Source organism: Larimichthys crocea, unplaced genomic scaffold, assembly GCF_000972845.2.
Source record: "Larimichthys crocea isolate SSNF unplaced genomic scaffold, L_crocea_2.0 scaffold306, whole genome shotgun sequence".
Classification (NCBI taxonomy): Eukaryota; Metazoa; Chordata; class Actinopteri; family Sciaenidae; genus Larimichthys; species Larimichthys crocea.
Window position 1 is genome coordinate 208,451 of NW_020854036.1, and position 12,898 is coordinate 221,348.

The window sequence follows — 12,898 nt, forward strand, 5'->3', positions numbered from 1 at the left end:
CCCTAGTGTGTCTCCACCCCAGTCCTAGGCGCTCACAGGTCCAAGCTAGTGAGTGGGCTGGTGCAAGGCTGAAGTGAAAGTCACCTGCAGGTCATGCTGGTTAATGTCAAGTTGTCATGACAAAGACACTTCTCAGCTATGTGGTTTTGCTTAATGTCAAGTTGTCATGACAAAGATATTTACTGACTAAGTGCTCTTGGTTAATGTCAAGTTGTCATGACAAAGACATGGTCAGCCTATGTCATCTTGGTAAATGTCAAGTTGTCATAACAAAGACACCCCAAACAATGTCAAGTTGACAGTAAAAGATGACATAAGAAACCGCATGACACTTAATGACAGCAGTCATTGACATTCATTAATGTTCATGACAAGTGTCATGTCATAGTTATGACAATGTCATGTCAGTCTTATGAACACCCCTTCAAATAAAGTGTTACCGAAAATTCCATAATGTCTGCTACTGCTTTATCCATATCCACTTCATGTTTATGTGTGAGAGATGGTGAGATGGTGTGTAAGACGGTTTGTCTGTGAGTAATGCTTGTCAAGCCAACTTCACCATGTCTAAATATGGAAACAAACTGATTTCTACACTAATTATTATCACCATAATTGCCTGATGTTTAGCATAATAATTCCTTTAACTTAACATCAGACAGCAGGAGAAAATGCAGGAAACTTTTTAACACCCGTCCCCATCAATAACACAAGGTGACTGGTGACATAAAGAGTGCTCGAGTGAAATCATGAGGATGCAGGCTGGAAAAGACAAAGTGTGATGATGTAGAGAACAAGCAGACATGTGATACAGGATGTTCGTTGCAGCAGCTCAGTGCTTCATAAAGGATTGCATGTGTTAACCATTCTCTCATCATGTATCAACATACAGTACGTCGTTTGCAAATGGAGGTTTTCTGCACAGAGGCTCTTACATACAATGCAGGTCATAGAGCAGCTGATTTATCCGAGATACAGGTCACTTTTAAATTGGTGTATATGTGAAGTGATAAGTAACAAGAAATAACAATGAACAAACAACATTTTCCAGTCATGAGAGCTTTTAAATGCAACATCATATGATGACTTAACATCAACAACTTCCTGCCTCTTCTGATTACTGTAGCTTACTTTAAACAGTAAGTGCCAGCTCCAGCGTGGGCTACCACGGATAGAAGACATTATCAGTATATCAACATGCAGAACGTTAAATGTTCATAAAGAGCTATCTGAGTTGTTTTACAGCCTCTGGAAAAAAAATGCTTTGAGATAATACTGAATTCATATTTCAGTCTAGTCAATGTGTACATAATGTGTACAAGGTTATTTCTGAAAACAATTAAGCCTTATTCACAATGGGGATGTAAGTGGAACAACACACAATAATTTATGACACAACAGATCCTTTTTATAATCTCTTCCACGTCGGAGAAGCAAAAAACAGACATCTAAAAATGTGTTTCCATTACTGATTCTACTGTACATCTACATGTGCACCGCAATTCCAGCTGGTGTAAATTGTATCTGGAACAATAACTGTCTGCAGAAATACAGTACCTCACTGAACAAACAGAATGATCCAGAGCATTTTGGAATTGGGATTTGGAAACTGGGTTAAAATAAAATAGTTGACCACAAAACAGATGATTTACTGCAGTAGAGAATTCCAGAGATTAGTATTGTGCTTCCATGGAGATGGAGCAGAGATATCTTGACCAAAACTCTGGATCCAACAATTCAGCTCAAAACTCAACTCAGTAGCATCTGACATTAAACCCTGAAACTCAGTTTTTAACACAGACTGTCTGTTAGATAACCCACTATGACATCATGTTGGTTATTTTCTCAGACTAGAGAATTATTATACAAGTGTTTTTAGGCTGATCAGTATTCTGCGTGATAGGTAAACTGATCTTGATGTTTAAACTTGGTGGAGTGCCTCTTTAAATATTTAATAAAGGTACCCGCTCCATGTTGGCTGTGCATCAAAAACTGGAAACAATGCAACACACATTCGTGCTGCTGGCTACAGATGAGTAAAAAAGAACAGATCAGAATGTGAAAGTGGCAAAACAAAATGAACATTGTTTTTCTATGTTATATACTGCATATTTAGATAAACGTTTGACCTATACAATCTACACAAACGCTGTTTGTTTCTTCTACTCTCTCTCTCTCTCTCTCTCTCTCTCTCTCTGTGTATGTCAAAAAAGATCCTATTCTTTGTCATCTAAGATCAATATCCATCTCATATTTGTGTTTCCTGTGTGGATGCACCAAATGTCTGGGATGTGTTTAGTTTAGCTCACCTCAAAGGCTGGAAGCAGAGGAAACTGCTGGCCTCCATCAAAAGTGCAACAATATGTTCTCCAACAGTTCTAAAGCTGTTTGCACTGTACACACTGATGATCATTCGATCTGCCTCACATCAAAGTGACGCCCTTGGGCAAGACATTTAAGATTTTTACAGAACTGCAGAAACTAGCCCCTCTCCCCACACACATGGATAATACTGAGGATGGAGCACACACACATTAACAATGTATAACAGCTCCTGTGTTATATACTATAAAAATAAGTGGCAATGTGGAGTGAAAACATGATGATGAGATGCTAATATCACTGTTTTGTCTCTGTTTCTCTCTCTGCTTGGATTCACAGAGGAAATGGTAGCAGGGTTGGGAGGGGTTGAGTGGGTCATCTCTGTGTTTAATAAAGGAAACTGAAAGGGACTGTCAAGGAGACGTCAAGTTCTTTAATTATCACCTCAGTCTTTGAAAAGATTTTTTACATGTGACATGTAAGGTGTGGGGAAAGCTGACGAGCTGATCTACACCCACAGCTCTGCAGGGATATCATAGTTACAGATGCCAAGCTGCTTAGTGACCACTGAGACATTTCTGCATCGCCTACTGTCTCTTCCACAACACTACATTTGCATAGTAACAGTGCAAATGTCAGTGGCAGGTGAAGCATGGCCTCAAACCTACCTCTCTCTTTCTTTATTAAACCTGAAAATACTGAGAATGCAAATGTGACTGTTCTGTGTATTGATTCTTTGTAGTTTAGGGCAGAACAAACTTCCCTGTGGGCAAAAACAGAAGCTATATTATTCAATATATAATATATGGATCTGATGTATGGAGTGCACACGCAGCTTTATGCTATGTCTGCAAAAGTTCCTAACACTGTCCAAGTAGCTGACAAGTTGTGAATGGAGAATTTTCAGAACAGACTTGTTTACAGTAATGAGGACATCTTGTCCCTCACACCAATAAATAAATGGGCTCCTCACTCAAACAAAAAAACACTTTCTTACATATTACACTGTGACCTCTATGATAATAAGAGATCATAAGGAGTCATCCTATCATTCAGTTCAAATATATTGTGTTCATTAATGTGAATGTACTGTATACATTCATGGAATATGTTCCATTCTTTTAGTTTTTCCAGAACACAGTTCAATCAGAATCATTTCATTCATACATTATAAGAATTCATAATTATGATATCTATAGAAAATTTCAAAATAAAATAAAAAATCAATTTTTATATTTTATTGTGTTTTGTTAGTTTTTTGCTGGAAAATGAAATGGAAATGAGGCGCTGAATTATTTACACAATATACATACATTATTATAAACATGATTTCATTTTGAATTACCATTAATTTTCGTGTCTGTATATTGTAGCACTGTATACATAAATGCACAATAAGCTTTATTTTTTTCAGCTCCTTTTCTCAAAGCCATCAAAATCTTTCTGCCACCAGACAGTGAAATTCAAGATTTAAGGACGTTTACGTTACATGACTTGGATTTACTCTCATTAGAGAGGTTCTTTATTTTGCATTACTTTAAAGTTGAGTAGGTCAAAACTGAGGCAGCAGAGGCTGACATCCCCCCAGGTTACTGCATCTTATATTTCCCATAATGCAACTCCATGAAGTCTCTTTGTTAGACCCTTGGTGTCTTGTAAATGTCCATGATGACATGAATGACTTTTCAAATCATATAAAGAAAGGACATTTTTGAGTCAACAGCAGTAGTGTGTTATGGCAACAAATTGTTTGGTTTCCTGCTTCCCTGTGATTCTGAGTCATTTTTAATCTTCGGGCTCAAACTCAGACAAATCTGATGACATCAAAATGACAGACCATTTGCATCCAAATGTAAACCTCCGCTGTGAAATAAGACTTTATTTTTTTTGCCTTTTCAAGCTTTATTTTGACAGAGACAGCTGAAGAGTGACAGGAATGTGTGAAGAGAGAGATGGGGAATGAGATGCAGGAAAGAGCCACAGGTTGGATTTGAACCCTGGGCTTCCACAGCAAAGACTGAGCCTTTGTACATGTGGCGGCTGCTCTACCAACTGAGCTAAACGCTGCCGCACTGCTGTGAAATAAAGAGCCAAAAACTGCAGTTCCTCAGACGTCCACTTGAAGCTGGCTCCATAAGTCCCCATGTCCAAATGTCCAACTTCACAGCAGAAATAAACATGTTTACAGCCTGGTACAAAAAACAGTTTTGGTCTCTGTAGCTAATTTCCCCGTTCATGACAACTGTACTGAGGGTGAATTTATATACAACTCACCTGTTCACATTATATTAAGACTTAAAGTTACCATTTTTGGATTATTAGGTAGCCAGTGGCAAGATGCCTTTAAGGTTGTTTGTTAGAAAGCAATATTCATCTAAAATGAAAAGTTGATGTTTCAATATCACTGCTCCCCAGTGTCTACACAGTTAAACAGGATGTACTTGCCAAGTCCAGTTTATCTAATATAATAGCGTCTTATCATGTGTAGGCAGAAGACTCAGATAAAGTATGCAGTGCTCTGAGCTCTGGCTGCTGTTCCCCTCATCATACCTCTGAACTTTTTGCTTACTGGAGACCTCCCAATGGTTCAGTTTACCTTCCTGCTGCACAGACAAACCTTGGAGGGAGATGCTCTTCCTCAACAGGAAGACACCAGACAGACCTAGTGATAGATCACATTCTGTTTGTTTGTGCAGGAGCGTGAAAGAGCCTGTTATTGGGTGGAGGGTAGAGGTTCTACCTTGCCAGCTTAACATGATGAAAGCAAGCAACCCCACGAGGCTTTTAAATAGCGGTGAATCGATGCTTCCCAATGAGTTTAATCCCTGTCATCTTCATGCAGGCCTGCTCACTACATAATCTACCAACTGCAGCAGCCACATCAGCATGATGAGATTGAGTGGGAGTGGCTGTCTGGTGAACAATTAGCCTCAGCCACAACCTTTAGCTGCTGCCTTGGATTATACACTGTCAGTCTTTGACAGCTTTCCCCAGCTAACAACTTCTGCCTTCTTTTGAAGTAACAAAATCCCTAAGCTGCAGTATGAGAAAACCTCCTTCCATCCTGTCCTCTGAAAGCCAGCGTCAAATGTATGCTGTCTGCATGTGACAGACAATGGGGGTGGGAGAAGGGATATTGTGTACTCTGCTGTTGCTTTGATGTTCAGTAGTAATAGAAAGGGGGTGGGGGGGGTTGGTTCCTGGATGTGCGGGTGCCGCCACAAGTCGCTGCGGCTTTTTTGACTGACAGAAACAAATGAGTATCATGTTCATCTCTGAGTCTTTGAAGGGGTGTCAGTGTCACCCCGCTGTTTCCTCAAATCTGTGTAATGGGAGTGGGAGAAATTGTCAGGCCTGCCTGAGCTCAATTTCACACACTTCATGAAAGTCAAGACTAGGTTGTCATTCTTACTTAATCCATACAAGGCCTGAGGCACTTTGGGTGAATTTGGTCCAGGACATCTCTGAAGTTGAACAGCAAACTATTAAACTCTGCCTGCTGACCAAACAGCCTAAAAGGGCTGAGTTGAAGTGGAGTTGGTCTTCCACCTCCAGGGGGTGACTGCACAAAGATATGTTAGAATGGCTGAAGTTAGGCCAGTCTTTGTTATGTCAGATGCTGAAAACATGTAGATCAAGATGCACACGTATTCCTTACTCCTGCCAAGTGAAACTACGTCACTGTGCCTGACCACAGAATCCCCTGTGATGATGGCAGCTGCAGCGTCTCATTAAAGCATCAGGAAAAAACGGCTCCAGTGATTCAAACACGATCATACGATCATACAGACGGTGCACCAAGCTGTCGTGTTTATCTGATCCTTATTGAGTTCAACCACTGAATGATTTGTATGGTTGAGGGAGCAGTGTGAGTGAGAAAAATGGCAACAGAAAAAAGCCTTTTGCCTCGCAGTTCATAAAAATGACTCGACCATGTGTCTGTGACATAGACTGTATAAAACATCACCCACAGTATTATGAAGAGCTGTTGTGAAGCTCTGTGTGGTGGCTCTGGCCACCACCATCTTGGCAGTACTGCCTCTGCTATCTCCAAATGGGTGAAGAGGTGGAGCGCTATCTGTGAATCCAAGTGTCACGCTGTTACAGACAGGTGAGTTGTATATAAATTCACCCTCAGTACAGTTGTCATGAACAGGGAAATTAGCTATAGAGACCAAAACTGTTTTTTTGTACCAGGCTATAAACATGTTTATTAGCTCAGTCCGGGACTTGGCTCAAAAGTATGGGAGGGTAGACAGGTAGCTGGAGAGGTGCCAGTTCACCTCCTGGGCACTGCCAAGGTGCCCTTGAGCAAAGTACCGAACCCTTAACTGCTCCCAGGGCACTAGTACAAACCTGTGCATCACGTTAACGTAAGGACATAAACAAAGTCATATTACACAATTATTACCAAAGACTGGTCATTTATCTATTGTCCAAGTTCCTAACGGTCCTACAAAAAGAGTCAGGAATCCTGGAACTGATGAACTTAGAGTGTCTGAAGTCTGACTGTGTGTTCAGTGTGATCCATTGTCACTGTTAGAAGCTGACTAAGAGTCCCCAGTTCGAGGCCTTCATGTAATTTCTTATTAGTGGGTCATTCAGTGCTGTGATTTGATGTGGCACTTCTTATTGATGGGGTAGTGAGTGCAGATGCTAACTCAGTGGACTGGGCTTTGTTTGTTCATCCTTTTTCTATTTCTATTTTTTGTTTTAATACCCACATCAGAGTGACAGGCCATCGGTTAGAGGAGTGGAGTTATCTCACATTGAGATGGTGTGTGGATAGGCCCAGTAATAAGGACATTAAACATCTCTGACTGCAGAGGGGTGACCTTCCTGCCATAAATATGAGCTATGTGTTTTCCTGAGCTTACCAAGATAGTGAAGATGAAACGCATTCTTCTTATTCCTATGCATATGAGCCAAAACCAAAGTGGGAAAACGCAGTAACTGAACCAAAGATTTTCAGAGCATTTGCATACGCAGCAGCAGCAGCTCTCTTATTTAGCCCAATAAATGTGATGTCTTTTGTCCTTGGCTGGCACTAAAAAGTCTATCCACAGGAGATTATTTGGCATCGATGATCTCTTGGTGGGAGCTGTACTTTTGTCTTGAGCTGAATATGCTGAATGTAATGCCATGAACTGTTCAACAGACAGATGAAACTCACTGATTTACCAAATTTAGACTGGGAGAAAAAAACAGTGTAAGATTTCACAGGTCTGCTTTTGGCTGCAGAAAGCTGAATGCAACAGTGATTTTTGCTCAGGCATGTTTGTTTCACACACACACACACACACACACACACAACACAACACAACCACATTCAATATATTCAAGGTTTCATAAAATATTCAACTCATTCAATATATTCAAGGTTCACTCCATATATTCAAATATATATTCATATTCATATATTCATATAGATATTATATATATATATATATATATATATATATATATATATATATATATATATATATATATATAGATAATATATTATATAATATATCTATCTAATATGACTGGTTGCTACCTTTTCTCCTACTATTTCGATGTTATATGACAGTTCAGATTAGATTTGCAGCACCTATTTCGGGTGGTGTCATAGTGTCGTTATTCCATACAGCCCCCAATATCTTAGGTAAAGGCAGCCTCAATGCATTTGAGAGGCAAAACCCAGGGCAAAAACAACCCTGAATACTTGCTGCACCATGCTGTTGCTGCTGGTCAAACACAACGCACTATTCAACATTTTGACTATCTTGACTTGAACAATGTGGTGTCTGTGTCTAGAATACTGGAGAGTCCACATGTTTACATTATGATGGACTTGGACAGCCCCTCACTGTGTGTTGAATGTTTTTGTACATGTAATTATGCTGTACATACATATAGCCATCTCATTACATCAAAGACATGCAGTTGTAAAGTTTTAGTAATAAATCATCCAACTTATGGTAATAATAAATATGCTATAGAACAGCCTCTAAATAGAAACTTTCCACTTCTGCTTTGTAGAACAGAGCTGTGGAGAAGCCAGAATAAAACAGACGGCAGAGCAGTCCTCAGTGGTTTGGAGCAGAGAGGAGCTTTTCCCTATCCTGTCACCTGACAGTTGAATACTAGTCAAACTGAGACAGTGACAGTTTGAGGTCAGAGCGTGTTTCCACTCGGCTCAGTGGCCAGGCAACTGGAGAGCTACAACATGCCCAGAGGAGCAGCTCATGAATGGCAGGTATCCTAAAAGTAGATAGACTCCCTCTAGATTCTGACAGTGCTTGTACCCAAGCTGATATAATCTAACAGGCAAACAGTGCTGTGGAGAGGTAGCCCTCCAGCTACTTCATGTATTTTCTAGGTCCACAAATAAAAGCCAAACATAGAGTTAGTGTGGCTCAAACTAGATCACAACTGAAAGATTAGAACTGACTATTCATTACGCTCACATATGACAGTGTTGGACAAGAACAAACATACTGATGGTTTGGCTTTTCTTACATTCTGACCAGTGTTGGGACCTAAAATGGAAAGTCTGCTGTGAAGGGGTGGGAGTCCAGAGGGTAATTAAACATAAGTTTGATTCCCTCAGAAAGGTTGTTTAAAGCAAATGTCACAACAATCCATCAGGTAAATGATGAAATGTTTTGTTTAGAGGGAAAAGAATAAAAACACAAAATATCCAAAGTGAAGAGAACTGTTCATCCTTATGAATGAATCCTTATGTCAATGTGCCTGTTCAGTTTTGAGATTCCTAATGTGCAGTACAACTTGAGAGTCGCTCTAATAGAAAAGTCAGATGGACCTATGGGTCAGATAGTATCTATCTTCTGGGGACCATGAATACATCAAAAGTAATAACTGAAGTAGTTAACTGAGCATGTTATTGGAGTCCTGCAAAAAACACATGCATGATACCTGATATGTAAATTGGATCCTTTTAAAGTTTTCTCTCTCTGTCTGTGTGGGTTCTGTCTCAGTCCACACAGACATGCTGATTAGATTACTTGTCAAATCTGAATTGCACATAAGTATATGATGTATATGTGTCCAGGGTGTACCCTACCACTCGCCCAACATAAGCTGGGATGAGCTCCAGTCTCTTGTGACCCTTCACTGGATTAACAGATATCGATAGTGGAAGATGAGTGAATGTGAAGTGAAGTGTTGTAAGAGTGCTGTGAGTAGTAGGTAGATCAGAAAGGTGCCATATAAATAACTCCTTTAACCTTTAGAGCCATTTACTGGGCCTTTAAAAGACCAAATGCACTAGAAAGCATCTAGACTTATGGAACTGAGACAGCATTCATCCTCTGGAGATCATGAACACAACACATTTCCAGAGTTTTTCTGTCATCGTTACGCTGCTAAAAAGTGCATTTTAAACTAAGGTCAGAGGGATCAATGATTATTACCATGACACAACATTTCACAGCTATCTGCTCAGAAGTGGTTGGATTATTTTACACTGGCATGATGGACCTATGGCAGTTTGCCATAAGAACACCATCAGAGTATAAAGCATTGGCCAGCATGACTGACCCAGTCTTTTTAAGAAACGATTGCAAGGGTTGGTTTGTTTCTCTCAACAACCATGTTTCCTGTCCTACATCAGCACACCGAATCTGCTCAAGAAAACACTTTGCTACTTTCAGTCAGAGAGCAGTGAAAATTTAATGCTACACCTTTTTCTACCTGTGAAAAATAAACAACAAATTAGATGAAAGGAAGGCTAAAGTGTACTGTAGCCTGTAGGTTTAATGACAATGAACATTTCCTGTGTCCCTTTTAATACCTTTGCTCTTCTATAATAGCTGGCACTGTAAGCTCAAGGGAGGAAAGTCAATTAAATATAAAGATAGAGGAGCACATTGAATAACTCTCCGGCTAATGTACTGTATTTCTATTTATCTTCCTCTGTTCATTAAAAAAATGTCCATTATAATATAAACCCTTTTCAGAGAGTTAAATTAAATTGACTCCGCTTAAAGCATTTCCATATACTAATAAAATGGTGTGTTGTGACAGAATAAAGAAAAGGGACTTACGGAGGGAGTGCCACTCATCCTGCCTTATTGTCTTGGTGATGTTGTAGGAGAGGTTTTTAGGTATCGTAGCCGAGGAGTAGTGATACTTGATGTAGGAGCACCGTGCCATGGAACCTGCAGAGAAACATAAAAATAACAAAAAATAATGTTTCTTTTCTAGACACTGAAACAACACTGACTCGTGGGTCATTACATGAGCTGCACAGAGATGACACGCAGAGCAGGACTGAATGGGACATGAAGATAACATTGTTCTATGGTGTCACGATTCAGCTGGAGAGGCTGCGTCTGCAGTTATTCATTAAATACCCAGACACTGGCAAAATCACTTGTCTTTTTTTAAAACAATAGCTATCTGCTGTTGTATGAGACCCTATTGTGTCAACGCTGAAGAAGACTGAAGAACGTACATTTCTATTACCTACAACTTTCACACAATGGCTGTCAGAAAAATGTTCTTCAAAAGCTATTAACCAATCAGTCAGGGGATTCATCAGTGTATAATTATGAATGTCTCTGAGAGTCCCCTGGTCTGGTGATGTGTGTGGGATTTCTAAATGAAATATTTAACTGACAACGTAGACCTGAGTCAAACTGACAGTTACAGAGATGTCTGAACTCAGTGAGACAAGCTGAGCTTTAGAAACTTCACAATGGGCAAAAAATATTTTCTCTGGATTCTTAGAATGCAGTGAAAGTATCATGATGTTCTGTAGAACCAAAAAGGGTGGTTGAGATTACAGAGCATCTGATAGCAGAGAATATTGTCTGTTTTTCTTTCCTACCAACGGTCAAATCCAGCATAGTTATGAGCTTAACTACATACTTTTAGTTGCCTAAAATCTCTAAAAATCATTGCAGAAGAGAGCACATTGAGATGATATAATTACCAGAGCCTAAGTCTAAAAAATAGAAAGAAACGTGACATTTCTGTTTATTTCTTGTTCTCTGAGGCACACACATTGAATGTTTTTGTCTCTTTGGTGGAGTCTCATGCTTCATGCATTTCATGATTTATTTGCTAAAGCTGTTTCCATTGCACATTTTTCCACCTCAGCCAAGTGTAAACCCTTCTGTGTGATGTAGTGTATAGTTCAGTTGTCGGTTGCCTTTTTAAAATGTCTGCCTGGGACGGTGCCGGCCTTGTACCAGTGTTACCACACTGTTCGAATGGTGGCTGTAGTACTGTATGTTCATAATCAAGATGCTAATTTTCTGGCTGGTGGAGAAAGAGCTGCTTCCTTGAGACCATCTCTGTATATTTGCTCTAATTATCTCTGGCAAGGCTCGATGGTTTACTGAAAATTGCATTATTGGAGTCCTGGGAGATTTGAACTGCAAAAACAGAGACCACCAACATAACACCACCCCCCATCTCTCTTCTGTCCTGCAGCCATGCACGCACATGCAGGCACAACAAGCAAACCCAAGAGACCACAACTGCTGACAATGGTAATTACCCATCTATCTTCTTATCTGTGGTGCAGTTGGAACCCAATCGCTAACATACAGAGATGTATTTGATAAAACTATGGCACATGAGCTGGTACAGTATACATCCTCGAATACTGTTTACTGTTTCTGCTGTTTGCTCTTGGGTGTTCCTGATGGGGATATATAAACAGATGGGAGCATGCAAGCATATGATGGTTTAATACTATTATTTTTAGCCCTGTCTGTCAGTAAATTGGTCAGTGGGACTGTCAGGTAAACTGTTAAATACATTACATAATTAGATTATTATTACTGATACAAGAGCATGTCAGGAGCATTTTATTGTTGGTCAAGATGGAGCTAATTTTAATTCACCACTATTTTCTATGTCTTTGTTAGCTGAATCAATAACAATATATTCTATTCCAGAAGCTAGTTATGTATTACGTAAATTCTTAATTCATAAAGTAACTATGGCTTCAAGAGCAGAAAAGAGAAAAGTAACTATGTATTGTAGTAAAAAGTTCTAGAAACTTCAGTGTTTTAGCTGACAGAGTGCACTTAAGACTAAAACCAAACCAAAATACTCATACATACATACAAATGTGCATTGCTCCATTCTGGTGACAAGTAACTAAAATGTCTCCACAGAAGTTGTAGTTTTTTCATAAAATGGAAAAAAGTAGACTTGAAGTGTAAAAAATATGCAGTGTGTTTACGTGTGTATAGCATGGGCAAAACCTGAGTAGTAATTCATACTACTACATCTGGATTGTTTAAAATATGAGCAAATATGTTTTGTTCGATGCATGTGAGATGGACGATCATGTCCTACATCTCCTGCGTAGACAATGTAGCTGTAATGAACAACACAACAGAGCTACCATAGAAACTGAAGCTGAAATGACTGATCCAAGAGAACTCTGTACGTTCTGGTTGTAACACTTGATGTTTGTATTTTGGTGGTATTGATAAGTCTTATAGCCAGTGACACTGGCAGTGGCTACTGCTTGCTTGTCCCATCTCAGAATCTGTGGGCAAGTGCACAAGATTTAGGCATTAAGAGTGGTTTGATTTTTGTTTGTAGTTCA

At 39.5% G+C, this 12,898-nt stretch overlaps 1 protein-coding gene across 1 annotated transcript in view; it reads right to left on the bottom strand.

Moving 5' to 3' along the window:
* tmem178bb (transmembrane protein 178Bb) overlaps positions 1 to 12,898 on the bottom strand; it is a 113,354-nt gene that overhangs the window by 50,383 nt on the left and 50,073 nt on the right. Inside the window, exon 3 of the mRNA XM_019276558.2 lies at positions 10,374 to 10,487. Within this exon, the coding sequence (XP_019132103.1) occupies positions 10,374 to 10,487 (114 nt within the window). The remainder of the gene's footprint in view (positions 1 to 10,373; positions 10,488 to 12,898) is intronic.